This window comes from Trichomycterus rosablanca, chromosome 13 (genome assembly GCF_030014385.1).
Source record: "Trichomycterus rosablanca isolate fTriRos1 chromosome 13, fTriRos1.hap1, whole genome shotgun sequence".
Lineage (NCBI taxonomy): Eukaryota > Metazoa > Chordata > Actinopteri > Siluriformes > Trichomycteridae > Trichomycterus > Trichomycterus rosablanca.
The window spans coordinates 31,410,942-31,436,914 of NC_086000.1; the positions used below are offsets into that span (position 1 = coordinate 31,410,942).

The 25,973-nt window shown below is 40.3% G+C and overlaps 1 protein-coding gene across 5 annotated transcripts in view; it reads left to right on the plus strand.

Moving 5' to 3' along the window:
• The window catches only part of kif6 (kinesin family member 6), a 133,051-nt gene that overhangs the window by 78,711 nt on the left and 28,367 nt on the right, over nt 1–25,973 (plus strand). For all 5 annotated transcript variants that reach the window (XM_063006998.1, XM_063006996.1, XM_063007000.1 and 2 more), the window contains exons 14-16: nt 12,435–12,537; nt 13,801–13,856; nt 24,105–24,155. In XM_063006998.1, coding sequence (XP_062863068.1) covers nt 12,435–12,537; nt 13,801–13,856; nt 24,105–24,155 — 210 coding nt within the window. The remainder of the gene's footprint in view (nt 1–12,434; nt 12,538–13,800; nt 13,857–24,104; nt 24,156–25,973) is intronic.

Sequence of the window (25,973 nt, forward strand, 5' to 3'; positions counted from 1 at the left end):
ACTGTCAACTGTCAGTGGTATTATAACAAAGTGGAAGCGATTGGTAACGACAGCAACTCAGCCACAAAGCAAGTAGGCCACGTAAAATGACAGAGCGGGATCAGCGGATGCTGAGGCGCATAGTGCGCAGAGGTCGCCAACTTTCTGCAGAGTCAATCGCTACAGACCTCCAAACTTCATGTGGCCTTCAGATTAGCTCAAGAACAGTGTGTAGAGCTTCATGGAATGGGTTTCCATGGGCGAGCAGCTGCATCCAAGCCTTACATCACCAAGAGCAATGCAAAGTGCCAGATGCAGTGGTGTAAAGCACGCCGTCACTGGACTCTAGAGCAGTGGAGACGTGTTCTCTGGTGTGACGAATCACGCTTCTCTGTCTGGCAATCCGATGGACGAGTCTGGGTTTGGCGGTTGCCAGGAGAATGGTACTTGTCTGACTGCATTGTGTAAAGTTTGGTGGAGGGGGGATTATGGTGTGGGGTTGTTTTTCAGGAGTTGGGCTCAGCCCCTTAGTTCCAGTGAAAGGAACTCTTAATGCTTCAGCAAACCAAGAAATTTTGAACAAAAACTTTTTTGTAGTTGATAATAATGTGGAGTTGGTTTGCCCTTGCTGTTGTAGTCATTTCAACTTTTTGAACAAGTTCTCCTGTTACATGGAAGATGACTGCTGGGCTTTATTCATGAAACTGCAAAGATTAGATTAGATTAGATTAGATTAGATTAGATTAGATTAGATAGATAGATAGATAGATAGATAGATAGATAGATAGATAGATAGATAGATAGATAGATAGATAGATAGATAGATAGATAGATAGATGTGGTACTGGCCAACTGCAAATTCCCATTGGGCAACAAGTCATAGAATAGATTGAATAGAATAAATAGAATGCCTTTATTTGTCATATATACATTTACAGGTGTACAGTATAACGAAATTCTTTTTTCGCATATCCCAGCTTGTTTGGGAGTTGGGGTCAGAGCGCAGGGTCAGCCATTGTACAGCACCCCTCGAGCAGAGAGGGTTACGGGCCTTGCTCAAGGACCCAACAGTGATTGCATGGCAGAACTGGAATTGGGATTTTGTCGCTGTATATTGTTTTCCTGGCATCTACCACATTACTAGATTAGTCTGTAAAGTCAGATGCTAAATACAATCATTGCTCCAGAGAAAGAGTGGTTCCTTTGCTTCTGAGTCTATTGACTGGGACTCAGGTGCAAAGAATCTTTACTCTGACCTACATTTGGTATTGAGACCTTTAGAAGTGTGAGCTGCTGTCTGGACATGGAAACCCAGGTACTGAAGATTTTTAACTCCATTGGAGCAATGTCGTTTGGGACTAAAAATGTAACCAGAACACATGCCAAGATCCATCCCTAAACTGTTGTGACAATACTATCTGACATTTCTGAGTAGGATTGTGACTGCAGTGCAATGCAATTTTCTTTCTCTTGGTCAGGGCTCTGTGCAGGATGCTGAAGTTTCTTGGTTTTTAAACCGAGCTTTCCTTCATGTGCACAGGTGGTTCAAACCCCACCACTGCCAGATAGCCACTGTTGGGCCCTTGAGTAAGGGCCTTAACACTGAATTGCTTAAACTGTATGCTGTATTTTGTAAGTCGCTTTGGATAAAAGCATCTGCTAAATGCAGAAAATGTTGAACTAAAGGGTTCCCCTTGCTGCTTTTTTATTATGACTGCAGTTCCATAGATTGTAAATTACTACTGCATCAGCCTTATGAGCATCAGTAAAAATTAGTACTAATTTTAGACCATATTTCTTCCAACTAATGTTCTCTTTGATTTTCTATAATTGTAATGTATCGCTTGAGTGTGTTTTCTTTGCTCCAGAGTCTACTGATGCAGTGCTTTTTTCTCATTCTGTGCTCAGCATTGTGTATAGTGCTTTTACATTTGTTCACACTACATAAAACTCAGTCTATGAAGCATCCAACAGTTCTTGTGCCTATATTTCTCCCAGAGACAGTTTGACACTTGCTCGTATTGTAACAGGAGTTTTTACACACTTAGTGACGGTACTGTAAGCTTGTGTGGCCTACAAGACAATAGGAATTGCTGTTGCAGTGACAAGGAGGTAACTCCCCATCCAGCCTAACACCTGGTCTGCATCTGGTCTGGCAGGTGACATTACTTGGACATGAACTCTAGACCTGATGGTAATGGAGTTGCATGCATGGTAATGCAGCACCTAAGCAATGCGGGCATTTCTCTTTCTCTTTCTGCCTTGTACATAAAACCCAGCATAATCCTGGCCAGAATGTAGCGGTTAGTACAAATGAATACATGAATGATAATTATTGATCAGTATTTAATATAAATGTAGTGGCAGTTTCATATTTAAATTTTCCAATCCTAGTTTTGCATTTGAAACATAAGGTTTGCTTTACTGTTGCATCCTACAGTCATGTAGCTTTAATACTGCATCACTACATCTTATTCAATTCAGATTTGGGCTGCTGCAGGTATTCGTGTTGAACATTCTGACCTTGTGGAGTCAGCATTCAATATGAGATTAAAACAGAGCCCGGTCACGCATCTCAAACATAAATGTCTGAACAGCATGACCTCAGGTTGCAAACCACAAAAAGGTTTTGCAGATTTAACACTGAACACACTGACGTTTTGATTAATACCTGCCTTTTTAATCATTTGCATGATTGTTTCTGGAAAGCATCAGCTGCTTTTAGGTATTTTGAGGGTTTGTGATTATTTTTCAATTCGATTCTTCAATGGAAAAATCGGAGCAGTTTCTTCTAGTGGTTGGCGTAACCGTTTCTACAGTGTGTTGAATAAGGGGGTTTACAGAAGGGTCACTGATTCTCCCATCATTTTGTGTACAGCATGACCTGACGTCGCAATTATCTGAGACCAATTATTGTTTCAGCTGTTACACTACAGCTTGGTGAACTGTTCCAGAAATAGACTCATTTGTTACAACAATTACAAATAAATGTAATGGTTATAAATGCTCTGTGGTTTTCCTCTTTAAGTAATTACACAAATTGCCTCTTTAAAACGGCTAAATTGCTTCCATACCTCAAATTATTCGTCCATAAATAGAATCTAAGCAGGTGTGTGTTATTTTGTATTTATTTATTTTATTTTATTTCTTTCTTTCTATTGCCGAGGTCTAGTGTGTACAAAACTGTTCTGCACATCGATCAGCCATAACATTAAAACCACCTCCTTGTTTCTACACTCACTGTCCATTTTATCAGCTTCACTTACCATATAGAAGCACCTTGCAGTTTTACAATTACTGACTGTAGTCCATCTGTTTCTCTGCATGCTTTGTTAGCCCCCTTTCATGCTGTTCTTCAATGGTCAGGACTCTCCCAGGACCACCACAGAGCAGGTATTATTTGGGTGGTGAATGATTCTCAGCACTGCAGTGACACTGACATGGTGGTGGTGTGTTAGTGTGTGTTGTGCTGGTATGAGTGGATCAGACACAGCAGCGCTGATGGAGTTTTTAAACACCTCACTGTCACTGCTGGTCTGAAAACAGTCCACCAACCAAATATATCCAGCCAACAGCGCCCCTTGGGCAGCATCCTGTGACCATTGATAAAGGGTGGACCAACTAGTTAGGAGTGTCTAATAGAGTGGACAGTGAGTGGACACGGTATGTAAAAACTCCAGCAGCTCTGCTGTGTCTATATATATATATATTAGGGGTGTCGTTAATCGTGTTAATTAACGCGATTAACGTGTTAAAATTTTAATCGCGATTAAAAAAATGTATCAAGATTAAAATTTTTAATCTATTTTTATTTGGCATATACATGTGTGTCTCTGTGGTAATTATCTGTATTTCAGATGAATTAGGATGTAAAGCGCATGAACTGTCCGATGATAAACTACTTTTAGCGGTTTTTTTACGTGTTGATAGCTCAGTGTTGATAGGGCCAGAGATAGCTCAGTGGTTAAGGTACTGGACTAGTAAACAGAAGGTTGCCGGTTCAAGCCCCACCACCACCAAGTTGCCACTTTTGGGTCCCTGAGCAAGGCCCTTAACCCTCAATTGCTCATCGTGTAAGTCGCTTTGGATAAAAGTGTCTGCTAAATGCTTAAAATGTAAATGTAAATGTAAATGTTGATGAAAAGATGAATGAAATCACGCAGGCTTTGTAACGAGTATTTCCATTGGCTGCTAGAGCTGTCCATCAAAACCGTGTAGCTCCGCCTCCTCCCCCTCCGGTAAAAAGTGAAACTCTGTGTGATGTTTCATCTCTACAGTTTATTCAGGTTATTCTATCACATGGTTATAAACATGATTTATATTTGTGATGTTTGTAGTTTTCTAAAAACACATTCGTATCTGATATTTATATGGACTAAGCGTTTACATGGACTGTTTTAATTAACACTTTTTTTTATATAGCTACAGTCAATTACTTATAGATAATGTCTGCTAACTTGACTGTTTCAGGTATTTATAGATGTTTAAATGGTAATGTAGAACAGTATTTCCCAGTATTCTTTCTGCACAAACAGTATTAAAGGGTTTTCTTAATAGATCTATGAAATAATCATATCTGTGTTTTGATGCTTTATTGATGCCTTATATTAGATCAAAACATTATGGTTGGTGCACCTGTTTTCAGTGTCAGGGTCATGAACAGGAAAAGATCCTCACTTTTGTCAGATAATGTGCTTTATCGCGATTAATCTCGATTAAAATTTTTAATCGTGTGACAGCCCTAATATATATATACAGTGTATCACAAAAGTGAGTACACCCCTCACATTTCTGCAAATATTTTATTATATCTTTTCATGGGACAACACTATAGAAATAAAACTTGGATATAACTTAGAGTAGTCAGTGTACAACTTGTATAGCAGTGTAGATTTACTGTCTTCTGAAAATAACTCAACACACAGCCATTAATGTCTAAATGGCTGGCAACATAAGTGAGTACACCCCACAGTGAACATGTCCAAATTGTGCCCAAAGTGTCAATATTTTGTGTGACCACCATTATTTTCCAGCACTGCCTTAACCCTCCTGGGCATGAAATTCACCAGAGCTGCACAGGTTGCTACTGGAATCCTCTTCCACTCCTCCATGATGACATCACGGAGCTGGTGGATGTTAGACACCTTGAACTCCTCCACCTTCCACTTGAGGATGCGCCACAGGTGCTCAATTGGGTTTAGTCCATCACCTTTACCTTCAGCTTCCTCAGCAAGGCAGTTGTCATCTTGGAGGTTGTGTTTGGGGTCGTTATCCTGTTGGAAAACTGCCATGAGGCCCAGTTTTCGAAGGGAGGGGATCATGCTCTGTTTCAGAATGTCACAGTACATGTTGGAATTCATGTTTCCCTCAATGAACTGCAGCTCCCCAGTGCCAGCAACACTCATGCAGCCCAAGACCATGATGCTACCACCACCATGCTTGACTGTAGGCAAGATACAGTTGTCTTGGTACTTCTCACCAGGGCGCCGCCACACATGCTGGACACCATCTGAGCCAAACAAGTTTATCTTGGTCTCGTCAGACCACAGGGCATTCCAGTAATCCATGTTCTTGGACTGCTTGTCTTCAGCAAACTGTTTGCGGGCTTTCTTGTGCGTCAGCTTCCTTCTGGGATGACGACCATGCAGACCGAGTTGATGCAGTGTGCGGCGTATGGTCTGAGCACTGACAGGCTGACCTCCCACGTCTTCAACCTCTGCAGCAATGCTGGCAGCACTCATGTGTCTATTTTTTTAAGCCAACCTCTGGATATGACGCCGAACACGTGGACTCAACTTCTTTGGTCGACCCTGGCGAAGCCTGTTCCGAGTGGAACCTGTCCTGGAAAACCGCTGTATGACCTTGGCCACCATGCTGTAGCTCAGTTTCAGGGTGTTAGCAATCTTCTTATAGCCCAGGCCATCTTTGTGGAGAGCAACAATTCTATTTCTCACATCCTCAGAGAGTTATTTGCCATGAGGTGCCATGTTGAATATCCAGTGGCCAGTATGAGAGAATTGTACCCAAAACACCAAATTTAACAGCCCTGCTCCCCATTTACACCTGGGACCTTGACACATGACACCAGGGAGGGACAACGACACATTTGGGCACAATTTGGACATGTTCACTGTGGGGTGTACTCACTTATGTTGCCAGCTATTTAGACATTAATGGCTGTGTGTTGAGTTATTTTCAGAAGACAGTAAATCTACACTTCTATACAAGCTGTACACTGACTACTCTAAGTTATATCCAAGTTTCATGTCTATAGTGTTGTCCCATAAAAAGATATAATGAAATATTTGCAGAAATGTGAGGGGTGTACTCACTTTTGTGATACACTGTATATATATATATATATATATATATATGTTGTTTTTTTTGTTTTTTTTTGCCCTGTCCCAACTTTGAGTGTGTTACAGGCATCAATTTTGTAATTTGCTTATACATGTGTGTTCAAAACACAGTCAAGTTGTTTAGTAAAAATATTGGAAATCTTTCTTTGTAGTTTGGTCAGTTAAATAAAGAAAGTGAAAAATAAAATGAAGAAATCACAGTTTTGTTTTTATTGCGTTTTACTAATTGGAAAGGGGTTCAGAAAGCATTATGAAATTAACCAGTGTTAATCATCCTTCAGTTCAGTCTGTGGTAGAATGAAATCTAATGCATTGTACAATCGTGTAGCAATAAAGCCACTCTTGCTAACATTAGCTGTGGTGTTTATATTGAGATTAAGATTAGATTAGATGTCACACAGTCAACCATCCTCCTCATTGTCAACAGGTGTAACTGATTATTAAGAGCTGGCAATATTCACCCTGGCATCTGTTTTGACATTTTATAGAATACAGTTTTCTACAAAGTATAAATTGTATATTTAGCACTGAATGCATTCTGATAGATTACGATAGAAATCACTAAATAAAAATTGCAGCACATTTTTCGGAGGTTTTAGTCCCACTTGGGGGAGCTTGTATTGCCTCCAGGTGGTGCATAGCACTTTTTGACACCCACTGCCTGAGAGTTTAATTACCTTATAATTTGGTTTGTATGGTTCATCACTGATTTCCTACATGATCTTTCTATAGACAGATGTTGTGTATGTTGTGTTGTGTATATCACAGGTGATTTCTGTTCATCATGAACTGAGCGTTACCTCAGAGCTACTGGTGGGTCACATGCACATCTGCTTCAAGATGGTTAATGCTTTGTTTTAATCATTAAGACGACTTGGTTCTCAGCCAGTGTTCAGTTAATGTTGAGTGTTAGTGTAAATGAGCTGTAACATCATCATGGCATGATGGCATCATGGCTCTGCTGTTTACACTGTTTTTAGTAAGCATCACACTTTTACATGCCTGCTATTACACAGCGTGATGCATCATTTACATGGTGCTCATTTAAAAATACTACTCAGATTAGAGAAGCTGATGAAATCTTTTTTATGTGCCTGAGGTACCTTTTCTGCTGTGTAGTAATTTACCTAGTGATTATTTTACTTTACACAAGAGATGTCAGTTACCACAATGGCCTTTTATTACATTTTAAATGTTTTACTGTTTCAGGATTTAATGATAGTACTTATGTTGCTAATATTTTGTTACCTATTTGTGGAAAATCACAGGTGTTTTAAGTGTACTACGGTGTGGAGAAATAAGTATTCAACCACTTTGCAGTGGAAGTAAAACAATTACAAAAGCCATTCATCCACTTGAAATGTATGCATTGTCTTTTGACGGTGGCTCACTGGGTAGCACTGTCGCCTCACAGCAAGAAGGTCCTGGGTTTGATCCCCAAGTGGGGTGGTCCAGGTCCTGTCTGTGTGGAGTTTGCATGTTCTCCTCTTGTCTGTGTGGGTTTTCTTCCGGGAGCTCCGGTTTCCTCCCACAGTTCAAAGACAAGCAAGTGAGGTGAATTGGTGATACAAAATTGTCCATGACTGTGTTTGACATTAAACTTGTGAACTGATGAATCCTGTCTAACGATTAACTACGGTTTATGTCATGAATGTAACCAAAGAGTGTAAAACATGATGTTAAAATTCTAATAAATAAATAAATAAATTATGTATTTTATCCCATTTTACTGTAGTCAATTTGTCTTCTGCTGCTGGGGATCTCGACTGTATTCAAGGAGGGTACATTTGCCTGCTCACGCCCCCTCTGACATGTGCGCAGTCCTTGCGGACCCCTTCTTTTATGCCCGTGCTTTGGTGGATTCGCACATGAGGCTCATCCACTTTCAGTACAGGCACCTTGGTCTGCTAACCAGGGTCCCTGCACATTCTTTGAGGACCCCGCCCACTTAATCTGGTCATCTCCCCACCCAGCAGACATGGTGGCCAATTTTTGTTTGCTGCAGGCACTGCCAATTGTGGCCACTAGATAGCGCCCAGCCGACATGTAGCAGAGACGCGATTTAAACCGGGGTGTTCAGAATCTCGCCTGGTGTGCTAAGGGAATAGCCCTTTGCGCCACCTGGGCACCAAGTCTTGGATTGGCAGTTAGTTAGAATGTTCAGTTTCTTGACTGATGAGATACATTCATCTCTTATATCACTCTTTGTCCTGGTACATCATCCATTCATGTTTTCTGCAAATATTTTATTATATCTTTTCATGGAACAAGACTATAGAAATAAAACTTGGATATAACTTAGAGTAGTCAGTGTACAACTTGTATAGCAGTGTAGATTTACTGTCTTCTGAAAATAACTCAACACACAGCCATTAATGTCTAAATGGCTGGCAACATAAGTGAGTACACCCCACAGTCAACATGTCCAAATTGTGCCCAAAGTGTCAATATTTTGTGTGACCACCATTATTTTCCAGCACTGCCTTAACCCTCCTGGGCATGGAATTCACCAGAGCTGCACAGGTTGCTACTGGAATCCTCTTCCACTCCTCCATGATGACATCACGGAGCTGGTGGATGTTAGACACCTTGAACTCCTCCACCTTCCACTTGAGGATGCGCCACAGGTGCTCAATTGGGTTTAGTCCATCACCTTTACCTTCAGCTTCCTCAGCAAGGCAGTTGTCATCTTGGAGGTTGTGTTTGGGGTCGTTATCCTGTTGGAAAACTGCCATGAGGCCCAGTTTTCGAAGGGAGGGGATCATGCTCTGTTTCAGAATGTCACAGTACATGTTGGAATTCATGTTTCCCTCAATGAACTGCAGCTCCCCAGTGCCAGCAACACTCATGCAGCCCAAGACCATGATGCTACCACCACCATGCTTGACTGTAGGCAAGATACAGTTGTCTTGGTACTTCTCACCAGGGCGCCGCCACACATGCTGGACACCATCTGAGCCAAACAAGTTTATCTTGGTCTCGTCAGACCACAGGGCATTCCAGTAATCCATGTTCTTGGACTGCTTGTCTTCAGCAAACTGTTTGCGGGCTTTCTTGTGCGTCAGCTTCCTTCTGGGATGACGACCATGCAGACCGAGTTGATGCAGTGTGCGGCGTATGGTCTGAGCACTGACAGGCTGACCTCCCACGTCTTCAACCTCTGCAGCAATGCTGGCAGCACTCATGTGTCTATTTTTTAAAGCCAACCTCTGGATATGACGCCGAACACGTGGACTCAACTTCTTTGGTCGACCCTGGCGAGGCCTGTTCCGAGTGGAACCTGTCCTGGAAAACCGCTGTATGACCTTGGCCACCATGCTGTAGCTCAGTTTCAGGGTGTTAGCAATCTTCTTACAGCCCAGGCCATCTTTGTGGAGAGCAACAATTCTATTTCTCACATCCTCAGAGAGTTCTTTGCCATGAGGTGCCATGTTGAATATCCAGTGGCCAGTATGAGAGAATTGTACCCAAAACACCAAATTTAACAGCCCTGCTCCCCATTTACACCTGTGACCTTGACACGTGACACCAGGGAGGGACAGCGACACATTTGGGCACAATTTGGACATGTTCACTGTGGTGTGTACTCACTTATGTTGCCAGCCATTTAGACATTAATGGCTGTGTGTTGAGTTATTTTCAGAAGACAGTAAATCTACACTGCTATACAAGCTGTACACTGACTACTCTAAGTTATATCCAAGTTTCATGTCTATAGTGTTGTCCCATGAAAAGATATAATGAAATATTTGCAGAAATGTGAGGGGTGTACTCACTTTTGTGATACACTGTATATATGTCAAAATAATATAAATTCACAGTATAAAATATATAAGTGGATGCAGCATTTTACCAGGATCAGTTCTGATACACATACTTGTATGAAATACAAATACAGAACTTAAACTTGGAAATAACTTAGTCTGTCCACTGTCCACTGTAACTAGCTGCCAGTTCCTGCTTTGCACCTGGATTTATTGTTCATGGATGTCTGTTTTGGTCTGGATTTCTTCTAAATAGGGAACATTTTATGAGTTCTAATTTAGCACTGGCTCATTGCTCTCTGAATGATTGTGAAAGCTTTAAGCAGCTTTGACAACATCCAGCATGTCTCAAGTAAATTAACAAACATACTAACAAGATACGCTAACAAACACAGAACATCTTGAGGATGGGGATGGATCCAAGAGGTGCTGTTTCCATCCTCAGATTCAATCAAAACAGTCTCGTTTTTGTGTTGTGCAGGCCAGAAACTTGTCCTGAACCCATCTGAACCCTGCTTAACTGTTTACTCATTGTGCATGTCTCTGACGACAAACCTGTAATGTAATTCTGCTAAGACATTTAGAGGATAAGGACTATAGATGGAGACCATCTGTACTGTTAAAATGTGCAGATTGCTGAAGTTAGCAGATTGAATTTAGCAGCCCAAAGTAACCACGTTTGGTTTTTGGAATTTTTCGGTCAACCTCAAGCCTCAGGGTTTTGCCTATTCTTTTTTACCTGACCTCACTTTTATTCTGGTTTGCCACATCAAAAGGCGCCCTATTTAGATAATGAAAGGTTTTATAATTGGATAAGAGCTGTCTGAGTTTTTGTAACATCAGAGTGCCGTTATAAATGGACATTTTAACCAATTTGCTATGTGAATAGCCACATTTAAAATAATACATTTGTTCTCTGTGCCGCTGTACCAATGTGTCTGTTTTAAAATTACTTACAGTTGCAATTAACCACTTTATTCTGAGGCTGGGTGGCACTGTGGCTCAGTGGGTAGCACTGTCGCCTCACAGCAAGTAGGTCCTGGGTTCAATCCCCAGATGGGGTGGTCCGGGTCCTTTCTGTGTGGAGTTTGCATGTTCTCCCCGTGTCTGCGTGGGTTTCCTCCGGGTGCTCGGGTTTCCTCCCACAGTCCAAAGATGTGCAAGTGAGTTGAATTGCAGACACTAAATTGTCCATGCCTGTGTTTGATATAACCTTGTGAAATGATGAATCTTGTGTAATGAGTAACTACCGTTCCTGTCATGAATGTAACCAAAGTGTAAAACATGACGTTAAAATCCTAATAAACAAATAAACATTCTGAGGCTGATGTGAGTGTGGTCCATGCAGACTTTGGCTTTAGAGAAAGGAATAAACTGTGGATCTGTCCAAAAGCTTTACTCACTCACACCTACAAACAATTTAGTGCAACCACTAACCATCGTCTGTGTGTTTTTAAAAACCCAAAAACCTGGAGGTAAGACACAGGGGAGGACTCGGAGTCTTTTCAGGTAGTGACTAGAGTTAAAGATTGAAAACCTATGTTGATATGTGGCAACTACTTCATCAAATATGCCCCTGTGTTGCACCATAATATACGTATGTTCAGTGGTACCTTGTAACTCGACGTCCTCTAAACTCGTAATCTTTGAAACTCGATGCCCGTTGAGACATTTGTACCCTTAAACTCGACGTTTCCCCTAAACTCAACGTGAGTGCAACTGCCACTTTGTTCAGCGCTTGGCTTGAGCGGTGCAGTAAAATGTGCAAATATGAGACGAATCTGCATTTGTATGGAATAATCGTCAAATTTACTCTAAAAGCTCCACATGTATCTGTGTTTAGATGGATTTTACTCCTGTTTCACTTTTAAACTTGTGTTACAGCTCATGGTTCTGAGAAATTGTGAAAATCAGTCTGAGAGAGTTTCTGAGAGAGTCTAAACCGCTTATCGTAAAACACTCCCAGAACCAACTGACGTCGAGTTTCAGGGTATTACTGTATATAAACTAATATATAGGCTACCACTGTCCCTAGCTGTTCTCAACTGGAAGGTTGTGGGTTCAAATTTTGGCTCTGCCTTACAGAGCTCTGTTGAGCTCTTGAGCAAGGCCTTTAATACTCTAGGCTCCCTGTGTTCTGAACCCTTCTTCCAAATAAGCTTGGATATGCAAAAAGAGAATTTAGTTTTTCTGTTCATGAGTTTGTGGATATGATTATATATGTATGCCACATCAATAAACCAAAAATATTAAAAACAAAAAGTAGAAAATCCAAGTAAGTAATCAGCCTACCCAATCCAATGTGAATACTGATATCCTTTTTATTTTTCAGGAGCTAGGCAGTCTATGGGTCGACAGGAAGCATTTGAAATATTTAGAAGTGAGCATGAGGATTATATTACTATTGAAGACAACAAGACCATTCTGAAACAGAGGTAAGTTTTGTTTTACAGCACTGTTACAAATTATCTTTAAAGGGGAACCACTGGGATTTTCTTAAAGTAAGTAAATCTTATTTTAATAAAAACTAAACAAATATAGAAGTCCCACTGAACACCTCTGGGATTAATTGGAATGTTGATTGTGAGCCAGGCTTTTTTATCCAACATTAGTTCCTGACCTTATACACTGATCAGCCATAACATTAAAACCACCTCCTTGTTTCTACACTCATTGTTTATTTTATCAGCTCCACTTACCATATAGAAGCACTTTGTAGTTCTACAATTACTGACTGTAGTCCATCTGTTTCTCTGCATGCTTTGTTGGCCCCCTTTCATGCTGTTCTTCAATGGTCAGGACTCTCCCAGGACCACCACAGAGCAGGTATTATTTAGGTGGTGGATGATTCTCAGCACTGCAGTGACACTGACATGGTGGTGCTGTGTTAGTGTGTGTTGTGTTTGTATGAGTGGATCAGACACAGCAGCGCTGATGGAGTTTTTAAACACCTCACTGTCACTGCTGGACTGAGAATAGTCCACCAACCAAAAATATATCCAGCCAACAGCGCTCCGTGGGCAACGTCCTATGACCACTGATTAAAGTCTCAAAGATGACCAACTCAAACAGCAGCAATAGATGAGCGATTGCCTCTGACTTTACATCTACATCTATTAGGCGAGTCTAATAGAGTGGACAGTGAGTGGACACGGTATTTAAAAACTCCAGCAGCGCTGCTGTGTCTGATCCACTCATACCAGCACAGCACACACTAACACCACCACCATGTCAGTGTCACTGCAGTGCTGAGAATGATCCACCACCTAAATAATACCTACTCTGTGGTGGTCCTGGGAGAGTCCTGACCATTGAAGAACAGGGTGAAAGCAGGTTAGAAAAATATGTAGGTAAATAGATTGACTACAGTCAGTAATTGTAGAACTACATAGTGCTTCTATATGGTAAGTGGAGCTGATAAAATGCACAGTGAGTGTAGAAACAAGGAGGTGGTTTTAGTGTTATGGCTGATCGGTGTATGTGCTCTTTTAAATGAAGGAATTCTTTCTCTCAAGTTGCCAGAGTTCTTTACATGCCATGCTGTAAACTCATGTGTCAGTAATGGCTAAACCAGCAGTGTACATTGTGAATGACATTATGCACATTAGTAGTTGCTCCGGAGAAAAAATGTTGGCCACTTAGATAATCAGTGTTATTGATTTAGAAATCTAATATTAATGTTTTACTTTTATTTACAGGTTTGCAGAAGCTAAAGCTCTGGGTGAGCAGGTTAACCAGGCAAGGAACAGAGTCAGTAAGTTCAGTTTACCAAACATCAGTCCTACTGAACATTTGCCCTACAGCCAGGTGACTAACAGGATGTTAACAATTATATACAACAGCATACGGTCTTGTACACTGAGCCATACAGATATAAACCTCTGATTCCCATGCTCATGTGTGTAATTAGCACCATTAGCACCATTAGCTTGATCAGGAACAGTCCTGAAATGGACTCATGCTGTCTTTGCAGTGCTGTTAATGCAACACGTTTAAACCACACTCTTAGATAATGACCCTTTTCCAATAAATAATCTGATGCCTACCAAGTTCCTGTTCCACCCCTATCACTCAGCACATTCCAGACCTGGTTCAGGACACAGAAAATCCCAGGGGAAACTCAGTTCTCAGGCAGGTTCTTCCATCATGGCACTGTTTTACAGGATGAGAACTGCTGGTTTATGAGTGTGCTGAACACACACCTCTGTACTTTTCCACTGCCAAGGTGGAATCTTTCTGGCACCACGCTCGGTCGGGTAATGCCACAAAAAAAGTCTGATTACCCATTTACTGCTGTGATAGGTATTTACATCCTGTAGTGGATTATTTTAAAAAACAAGTATTTATTGATGTTTAGATTAAGGTTGATTGTTATGTTTTATAAGCATAATTAGGGCTCTACTAAATTCATGATAAAATGTGCTTAATTTACTAGGTAGGAGTTTTTAATAGAGTGGACAGTGAGTGGACACAGTATTTAAAAACTCCAGCAGTGCTGCTGTGTCTGATCCACTCATACCAGTACAACACACACTAACATACCACCACCATGTCCTGGGGTCCTGGGGAGAAACAGATGCACTACAGTCAGTAATTGTAGAACTACAAAGTTCTTCTATATGGTAGGTGGAGCTGATAAAATAGACAGTGAGTGTAGAAACAAGGAGGTGGTTTTAATGTTATGGCTGATCAGTGTATACTTAATACTTTTAAATCATGAGTGCACATCAGCATATAAGATAAGATAAGATAAGATGCCATTATTGTCATTGCACAGTGTACAACGAAACTGAGTAGCAATCCAACGGTGCTTACACATTCAATAAGTAAAAATAGAAGGAAAAAAAAAATTTATATATATATAAATACACCATACACACGCATGTGTAAGAATCTTAAATATAAAGAATAAAGACTAAACTATAAAACACACAGCATTGAGGTAGTAGTGGGGTATTGCACATGCCCTGATTGGCCTAGGATATTGCACAGAATAAATTGCACATTCTAAAAAAAGCTATTGTAATTCAGAAACTAGCATTTACATTTTCAGCATTTAGCAGACGCTTTTATCCAAAGCGACTTACACAATGAGCTGAACACGATGAGCAATTGAGGGTTAAGGGCCTTGCTCAGGGACCCAACAGTGGCAACTTGGTGGTGGCGGGGCTTGAACCGGCAACCTTCTGTTTACTAGTCCAGTACCTTAACCACTGAGCTCCTCCTGGATAGATTTTTAACGCAGTGATGGGTCAGTTTCCCTGTTAACACACACTGCTAACACACTGTATAATTCATTACACACTCACAGATGATAAAAGTAAGAGAAGGGTCAACACAGTGAGTTTGAGTTCATTTGTATGTCAGATTTTTTGCTCACATTTGGCCAGACTTTTTAGTTTTTGGCTCCAGTATTGCTGGTTGTTTCTTTAAGCAGCCCATCACTATCAATCAGTAGTTTCATTAAAAAACCCAAGCCTCTCTTATTTCATCCAGTTAAAAATGATTTAACCACAAGCCTCTTTTCTGCAGCATAATTACTCGGTGCATGTGCATCCAGCGTGCAGTTCGTGTTCTGTGTATGTGCTTTATCTCCCACATCACTGTACTGGTGTTTGATTGTGGTCCGGATCAGATTTACACAAGCGGAGCACCTCGGCTCTCAACACTCTTAACTTCTCAAAAGAGTCACGCATGTGGGTTTGTACAGCATTCAACCGTAGCACAGAGTGTAGTGAGTGTAGACATCATGTCCAGAGTGTAGACATCATCCCTTGACGTTTTACGTCAGTATGTTTATTGTGGCTGTAATCTTGCGTGACTGAATTAATGCTGCTGCAGATACTGGGAATGATGACTGTATTAAAGCATTTTTACTTTAATATCAGCGGCCCATGATGCTTCCAGAAAGTGTAACAAAGCACTGCTGAAATGTGTTTCATTCCACATATCGATCTGTCTAGACATGGTGTCTAGCCAACAGTCTTGGATTTGAGAAGTTTCTTAAGTGTTTCTACAATAGTAAAGTAATAGGAATAATTAGAGGAAGTACTTGCTTTTGTTTTGTTGTTTTGGATGTTGGTTAATGCAGAGAAAAGCTCTTAGAATTTGTATTACAAACTGTCAGCAGTCATTTTTTATCAATGACACGCATACACAATTTAAATAATACATAAAATTAAAGAAATCCCTCAAATAACGATTGGGTCAGCAGTTTTTAAAGGTAACTACTTTATTAGCACACATGTACTTAATGGTATTTAATTGCATTCATTTGCATTTGAATTGGATTGAAATTTATTCAGATTCCCTAAAGCATTTAATGATATTATGCACTGTAGAGGGAGAAATATGCAGGTACATTGTTTTTAAACATTTCAATAATTTTCTTACACAATTGTTGACAAACTGGAGATCCTCTGATCATCTTTGCTCATCAAAGACTCAGCCTTTCCTGGATGCTGCTTTTGTACCAAACCATGATTACAATCACCTGTTGACATCACCTGTTTGAAATCACATCATTATTTAGTTTTTCACCTCATTACCAGCCCTAAACTGCCCCCATCCCAACTTTTTTCGAATGTGTTACAGGCCTGAAATGCAGGAATAGAGGTTTATTAACAAATGAAATTAAGTTGAGCAGACATTTTCCATACTGTCCCAACTGTTTCTGATTTGGGGTTGTATCTTTTCCTTGTACTTCTAAGTTAACTAAAAAAGTTCAAACAAACTATCAAAAACTTTTTGTTTTAACTGCATTTTGCAAAATGTCCCAACTTTTTCACAAAGTGTGTTTGTAATACTGTGTAGTGTTCCAATCATTCACTCAAAAAGAACAGTTGCTGAATTCATTAAAAATCTCCAAACTGTCTTGATGTTGCTATTACAGAGTCAAGATGGGGAGTTTCCATCTGACCTTCCTCTGTCAGACATGGTCACTTGTGTCTGTCAAGTGCCCGACAGGTGCTGCTAAGACTCGAAATCGATTCTCTGCAGTGATGGAATGGAATAGAATAGAATAGAATAGAATAGAATAGAATGCCTTTATTTGTCATATATACATATACAGGTGTACAGTACACTACATTTTTTTCCGCATATCATAGCTTGTTTGGAAGCTGGGGTCAGTCGCTGGGTCAGCCATTGTACTGCTCAACTGGAGCAGAGAGAGTTAAGAGCCCATGTTGCATTTTTTAGGCCTAAAAAGCAGGAGGTATATTAACAAATGAAAGGAGGTTGACCAGACAGAACATGCTAAATCTTGGGTTGATACAGTCTGCAGTAAAATAAAAGTCAAAGTAAATGTAAAAAAACACAGCATTTTTTTTTCTATATTGTCCCAACTTTTTCTGATTTGGGGTTGTATGTGGAATACATGATATGTTTCATGCCTTTCATGCAGCAGTTTAAAGAAGGCTGACCTCAACCAATCAGCCAGGCCTTTACTTACAACATCAGTGCCAGACTTTGTAAGTGATGGGCAGAAATTCTTACAGACACACTCCAAAATTGTTTTTCAGTCAGGATTAATGTGTATATATTCTGTGATCTACATGCTTAGCTGCATAAAAGGTGAACAGAAATCAGGGTCCCCAATACACTTTCCAGATGTTTGGGGATTTTGAGAGTCCTTTTCCACATCCAGCATCTGCTATCCTGTTTGCTCTCCACCTCCTTCCCAAGAGCACATCTGTCCAGTCTGTACCCGTGGCCCACACTCCTGGAAGCATGGCTCAGTCACAAAGACGGGTCCAGATGGGCATAAATATTAACAACATATCTGGTGCATTAGTCCTGTGTGTATATGTTCTCTGAACTCAGCAGTTTCCTTTGTTTGCTCAGATTGCTCATTGTTATTCAAATTCTCTGTTATGAATTTGAGTGAGCGGGGCGGCTGTAAACACCTCGGCAAAACGTGGATTTACTTTGTACAAACCATGTGTTGTGCAGAGCTTTTAAAGCTTCCGTCGTGTTTATTGTCGGTGCTTAAAACTTTCTAGCTTCAAACCCACGTCCAAATGCACACATGGATAAATATAGTGTTTTATTTTTTCCCATTTTGCACTGTCCCAAATAAAGTATATTTAATTTCTTTGTAAACTCACTTCCTGCCCACTTGAACATATTCTTGCTGGCTGATGAGGGACACAAGCTGGCACATGCGTCCTCTGACCAGCCAGACACTGGCTGCTTATTTACACTGGTCAGCAGCGAATTCTTTGGAGCCCTAAAATTACAATAAAACATACTTTGCACTCTGTATTCCACCTCTACTCATATCAACACCTCGACCGGACAACAGGAGCTGTTGATGGAGCAACAAGTGGGTGACCTCCCATCTGACATTGTGTCTATTGAGCATCCAAATAGGCTGATGGCACGGCTAAGCCTGAGGGGCAGTGGTAGATAAGTGATTGAGGTACTTGACTAGTGCCCAGAAGGTTGCTGGTTCAAGCCCCACCAGTGGCAATTTGCCAAATGTCTGATTAGACCAAAGTAAAATGTTTTGGCTTCAGTTTTAATTTGTATGTGTGAATCAGCTAACCTACACCATTCTCACAATTAAAAAAAGTAGTGGTGGGATCATATTGTAGTGCTAATTTTTAACAGCAGTAATTGGCAACCTGGTACGGACTGAAGGGAAAATAAATAGTGCATAGAACAGAAATATCTTGAATTAAAAACTCAATTCCCGGCACCCAGGTGGCGCAGATATTCCACTAGCACACCAGCGCCGAGATTCTGAACTCCTCGGTTCGAAACTCTGCATTGCCATAATTGCCAGTGCCTGCAGGGAGGGATGACCAGACTATGTGGGCAGGGTCTTCAAACGCTGTGTAAGGACCCTAACTGGTGGATAGAGGTGCCTGTGCAGAGTGCATGGGTGGAAAAGGGTTCCATTAAGGCCGGCGTGTGGGTCAGAGGAGGCGTGAGCAGCAATATACCCACCAAAAAAAAAACTACTATATATAAAACTACTATATAAAAACTACTATATAAAAACTACTATATAAAAAAACTCACTGCCCTCTGTTAGCTTAAACTGGGAAGGTTGTCTTTCAGCAATACAAAGCTATACTGGTTTAAATGGTTTGAAATAAAGAACATTAATTGGTGGCAAGAACAGAAACTTGTTGCACACCACTGCTACCTACCGAATTTTTTGTTGATAGAATTAGGACAAAATTGATCTAATTATAAAACATGGATTTATACAAAATTACTACTGGCTATAAAAGTACTTAAACAGGGGCATAAATGCTTAATGATTGGTTAACATTTACTTATTTTGCAAAAAGTCCCAGTGGTTTATTTAGTAATGGTTTCTGTTATACCAAGCCTCAGCACTGCTATTGGGTCATAACAGTCACAACTGGCCATGTTTAATAATGTGAATATCAGATTGGGAACCACCTGTGCATTGTGGGACACCTTGGGTTGTGGGCAAACCAGTATGTACCTTTTGACCTAATGCCACTGAAATTGAATGAGGAAGGGAAGAGAGTGTGAGTTAGATGCTGTGTTTCTTACTATAATTCCATTTATGCATGTTAGCTTTATATACAGTACACCCAAGATAAAGATGGTCACCATCAGAAACAACAAACAAATATGTGTGTGTGTGTGTGTGTGTACTATAAAATAAAATAAAATAATAAAAAGCAACCATAAGTAATTCTCCTTAGGCCATTTTTAAGTCGTTTATATTCCATTTAGGTACTAAATAGAGCTTATAACATAACATTTACTCCGTCATTGAGATTTGTGATGAAGATAGATTGGATCTAAAATGACAGAGCAGTAAAGGATTAGATGGAAGACATAGGGAATACAGCATTTTTCAAGCTTCATTTGCTTTGACAAATGGTCCACTTAGGGGAGTACTTTACCCCAAAAAAAGCTAATGGTATTTTTCTGTAGACTGTATGGTACATCACGCTACAGATTATCTACACGCTGGTTTAGTACCAGTGCCCATCCTCAATTTATTTTTTTACATCAACACATTAATCTAACAATTGCTGGCACTATATTTAACACTAATGAAAGCAGATAAGCACTTTTTTTTAGTCTTTATATTGCTATGAAAAATAAACTATGCTATAAAAAAATTAACTTTAAGATCACGTTTTGATTAGGCAACTCCAAAACATTCATTTTTATCATTTTGAGCTAATTATGTGTAAAAAACTTCTCCCGATGGAGATTGGAATTGATAATTTCTTTACTAATGTCATATTATCTGTGTCCTGACACAGTAAAGTACCCCACCACACTACCACCGTTATATTTTACATTTACATTTTCTGCATTTAGCAGGGTCTTTTATCCAAAGCAACTTACAGTTGCGACAGTATACAGTCTAAGCAATCGAGGGTTAAGAGTCCTGCTTAAGGGCCCAACAGTGGCAACCTGGCAGTGGTGGGGATTAAACCAGCAGCCTTTTCATTACTAGTCCAGTACCTTAACCACTAAGCTTCAATTGCCAATATTTTACTGTTTACCTCCTTGTTTCTACACTCACTGTCCATTTTATCAGCTCCACTTACCATATAGAAGCACTTTACTGCTAAATACTGAAAATGTAAACCTAAATGTTAGTGTGTGTTGTGCTGGTATGAGTGGATCAGACACAGCAATGCTGCTGGAGTTTTTAAATACCGTGTCCACTCACTGTCCACTCTATTAGACACTCCTACCTAGTTGGTCCACCTTGTAGATGTAAAGTCAGAGACGATCGCTCATCTATTGCTGCTGTTTGAGTTGGTCATCTTTGAGACCTTCATCAGTGGTCACAGGACGCTGCCCACAGGGCGCTGTTGGCTGGATGTTTTTGGTTGGTGGACTATTCTCAGTTCAGCAGTGACAGTGAGGTGTTTAAAAACTCCATCAGCGCTGCTGTGTCTGATCCACTCATACCAGCACAACACACACTAACGCACCACCACCATGTCAGTGTCACTGCAGTGCTGAAAAGGATCCACCACCCAAATAATACCTACTCTGTGGTGGTCCTGGGAGAGTCCTGACAATAGAAGAACAGCATGAAAGGGGGCTAACAAAACATGCAGAGAAACAGATGGACTACAGTCAGTAATTGTATACAAAGGGCTCCTATGGGGTAAGTGGAGCTGATAAAATGGACAATGTGTGTAGAAACAAGGAGGTGGTTTTAATGTTATGGCTGATATATGAAAACATGGTCTCAAATGCATCCACGTTAAATTTACATTAAAAATAGTAGATTTTTGACAGGATCTTGGAGAACATTTAAGACATTGTCAGGATACATTTAGTACAGTCTTAAACAAAGTGTGATGATTTACCTGCTTAAACACACATACTATTACTTGTTGATGTACCAGTGCATTAAAGCAAGTGTTTTTAAGCAGAAAAACCTGACAGTACTGGACTTCATCCCTTTAAGACTTGAATTATTGAATCTCCACAGTAGGCCATGCTAGGAGTCTTCCCATTCATTTTGTCCTCCAGATGTTCATCCTGTCGTTATGATTTCTCATCCTGTCAGCACTGGCAGGTCAAACAGGGTTCAAACCACTCAGCACTAATGCTATGTATTTCTTTATCTAGTTATGGCTGACAACTCTGACAACTGGGTCCTTGAGAGTATATGTTCCATATTGTTTTCAATTCAATTATATCTGTCCCCATTTACTCCTACTGTAAATGTACTGTTAAGTAGACACGTGGATATTGTGTTAATGGTATGTTTTTGCATGTTTAAGTGTAAACAGTTTTCACCTCTGGTTTTCCCATTTCTAGCCACTCATGTTGTTAGCACAGTCTACTGAGCACCCTCACAGCAATGTGGGTTCCTCATTAACGCCATCTGAATCAGACTGGATATAGAGCTGATATATGGTCAGGGGTGCAGTAAGAAAAACGAAACGACAAGTTGCCTCACATTTTTCTCCTAATGATGGAAAGTGTTGGTGTAATACAAACACTTAGCAGCAAGAGAGAAACAACAGGTTTTCAACAACCTCCCATTCAGATTTTTCCAACAACTGATCCAGAACCCCCTGTCATGTATATTACTTTACCATGGACAGTAGCCGGTCAATAATTTAACTCTGTATGTCCTCCGGGATGAGTAGAGGAGGCCCGGAGACAGCAAGGCAACAGGATGTCACATGGGATTCATTTCTTTTTCTTCCTACCGTCTTTCCATTCATGCCATAAAACTATTTTAAATCCATTTTTAGAGCGTCCATCTCTTTGGAAAACAGGGGTGACTAAGCTGAGAATAAAAGATTGGTAACTAAAAAGACTAACTGTTTTGGTGAGCATATCTGCTACATCATATATGCAAAATTGTGTACAATGAAAAGTTGTTGGTATCTACACTGATCAGGCATAACATTATGACCATCTTCCTAATATTGTGTTGGTCCCCCTTTTGCTGCCCCATCTGCAACAACCTGTGATGCACTGTGTATTCTGACACCTTTCTATCAGAACCAGCATTAACTTCTTCAGCAATTTGATCTACAGTAGCTCATCTGTTTGATCGGACCACACGGGCCGGCCTTCGCTCCCCACGTGCATCAATGAGCCTTGGCCGTCCATGACCCTGTCACCGGTTTACTACGGTTCCTTCCTTGGACCACTTTTGATAGATACTGACCACTGCAGACCGGGAACACCCCACAAGAGCTGCAGTTTTGGAGATGCTCTGACCCAGTCGTCTAGCCATCACAATTTGGCCCTTGTCAAACTGGCTCAAATCCTCCTCCTATTTTTACTGCTTCTAACACATCAAATCTGAGGATAAAATGTTCACTTAATGTCTAATATAATATATATGAAGAGATAATCAGTGTTATTCACTTCACCTGTCAGTGGTCATAATGTTATGCCTTATCAGTGTACCTTACCTGTCTAGATATTCATCTTACATGTCTGGGTGACAAACTGACTGCAACCATGAACAGTAAAAATGACAAAAAAATTGTACTGTTGCTTGGCATCAATATCAAGTTTCACTCCAAATATGTATTCATCCCAATATTCAGATGAGGGCGGCACGCTGGGTAAGTGGGTAGCACTGTCGCATCACAGCAATGTCCATTTAGAAAAAAGAAAAGACTTTATTACTTCAATAAAAATGGTAAGTCTTTACTACCCCGGTCCTTCAGTCTCCCAGCCGTGTTTTATTTGTAATGTACTGTAAGTGTTTAATCTGGCATGTCAACAACACAAGTTCCACTGAAGCCACAATACAAATATGTCTGTTTTGTTATGGCTGCTATACTATATGTTGTTCCAGCTAAATGTTCACCACTCTGTAATAAAATGTGCGTCTAGTCTCTTTGTTATGTCTGTATTTAAGTGAAACACATAAAGCCTCTTACTATCACTGGTCATGTGCCTTAACTGTCAATGTTTATAGCAAATACTTGTCAGACCCCTAATTGTCTGTCTTCTTGGAAAAGGTGGTTAAACAATATTGTGTTTGCTCTTACATGATGTGGCAAAAAGTATAAGGACATCTCTCCTAACTATGAATTCTGGTGTTTCTGCCACACGTTTTTATAATTATATGAAATGAATTGGATGTGTCTAAATTAAGCAGCAGTTTAGGAAAATGTTACTCCCTGTTCCAGCATTGCGGTGACCCTGTGCATGAAAGATTTGGTGTGAAGGAATCATAATAGCTGACACAGAGATCTGACATCAACCCAATCAACAATTTTGGGGTAAACTGTAGTGTCATTTATAGACCAGTGCCTGACCAATGTGTGATCTCTCAAATGCTCTTTTGACCAAATGAACACTAACTGACAGACACACTCTTAAATATAATAAAATACCTCAAACAAGTGGAGGCTGTTATAGGTGCAAATGTGGGTCAACCCCTAATGCTCATGGTTTTAAAATAGAATGTCCAACAAGCTCATGGTCAGCTATCCACATATATTTGGCAAAAATATTACAACACATTTGTTATGTTTTTTATTTATTTATATTTTCTCAGATGAGCTGAAGAAGCAGTTGGAAATGAGGAGGATGCAGATAGCAGCACAAGGTTGGTGATTGTATATACACATCATCACACTACCGCAATGTAAAATGTTCCTTAATTTACTAGCACTGAAAAGACTTGCCTCTGGTATATACAGTGTAATAGCACATGTAGGCTAGTGTACACCGATCAGCCATAACATTAAAACCACCTCCTTGTTTCTACACACATTGTCCATTTTATTAGCTCCACTTACCATATAGAAGCACTCTGTAGTTCTACAATTACTGACTGTAGTCCATCTGTTTCTCTGCATGGTTTCTCTGTTGTTTTGTAATGGTCAGGACCCTCCCAGGACCACCACAGAGCAGATGTTATTTGGGTGGGGGATCATTGTCAGCACTGCAGTGACACTGACATGGTGGTGGTGTGTTAGTGTGTGTTGTGCTGGTATGAGTGGATCAGACACAGCAGCTCTGCTGTAGTTTTTAAACACCTCACTGTCACTGCTGGACTAAGAATAGTCCACCAAGCAAAAACATCCAGCCAACAGCGCCCCGTGGGTAGCATCCTGTGACCACTGATGAAGATCTGGAAGATAACCAACTCAAACAGCAGCAGTAGATGAGTGATTGTCTCTGACTTTACATCTACAAGGTGGACCAACTAGGTAGGAGTGTCTAACAGAGTGAACAGTGAGTGGACACGGTATTTAAAAACTCCAGCAGCACTGCTGTGTCACCACCTAAATAATACCTGCTCTGTGGTGGTCCTGTAGGGGTCCTGACCATCAAAGAACAAAGTATGTAGAGAAACAGATGGACTACAGTCAGTAATTGTAGGACTACAAAGTGCTTCTATATGGTGGAGCTGATAAAATGGACAGTGAGTGTAGAAACAAGGAGGTGGTTTTAATGTTATGGCTGATCAGTGTATGTAGGTCTGAAGTTTGGGCTTACCATACATTGTTATCCTTGTTTTTATAGTTTTAATGCATAAAAGCCAAAATTCCTCAATATTCATATATGCTCAGAATGCCCCCTCCCTTTAATATAGCAATGTTAAAAAAAAGTAAAAATAAACATATTCCACTCACTAGTTTTGCATAATGTTAGGATCTGTCAGTGTTCCCATCAGTTGCTGATATGGCAGGAAAGTTTTAGCATAGCAGGAAACACATTCGCCCAACCCCTTTAGTTTAAATAATATTTTACATTTAACAAATATACAAACACAGAATTAGACTGAATGGAGTAAAAGCAGGTGGTCTTAAATTACTCAGACTTTATTTTTGATAAACCTGTTGGACGACGCCTGCTTCAAGTTTACAGAGTGAACCTACTCTTCCTTAAACTACATCATAGAGAAACTTTAAAGTAGTCTGCTTTTTAATATGGACCAGCATGCACAGGAAACACCCAGCGACCCTAAAAACAGCCAGTCTGTGTTCACAAGCTTTGCTGAAATTGGTGTGTTCCTTCGTGCCCCTTCCACGGCGACTGTGGAGTGTTTATGAAAGGTCATAATATTTTGGTTGTGTTGTCCCTGACATGGCCTGAATTTAAGGGTTGTGTGTGGCCAGAACCAGTCGGTGTTAGATGTGGTGTTTATTTGTGGCATCCTGTGAACTGATAGCGTGTCTTCAGTCACAGAAGGAAATGTCCCGGCAGTACTGGTGAGCTGAACAGTAACCAGAGGACAGAAATATGAATGGAGTACTGGATGAATTAAACGAACTCATTATACAGGCCAGCTAGAACATCTGCGAATTTATTCTGTAACTGTGGTCATTCCACAAAACACAAGTTTTAATGTTAGATTTATTTGAGTTTATGCAATGTTTATGAGCTCTTATATACTTCATAAACCTCATTTTAAAGA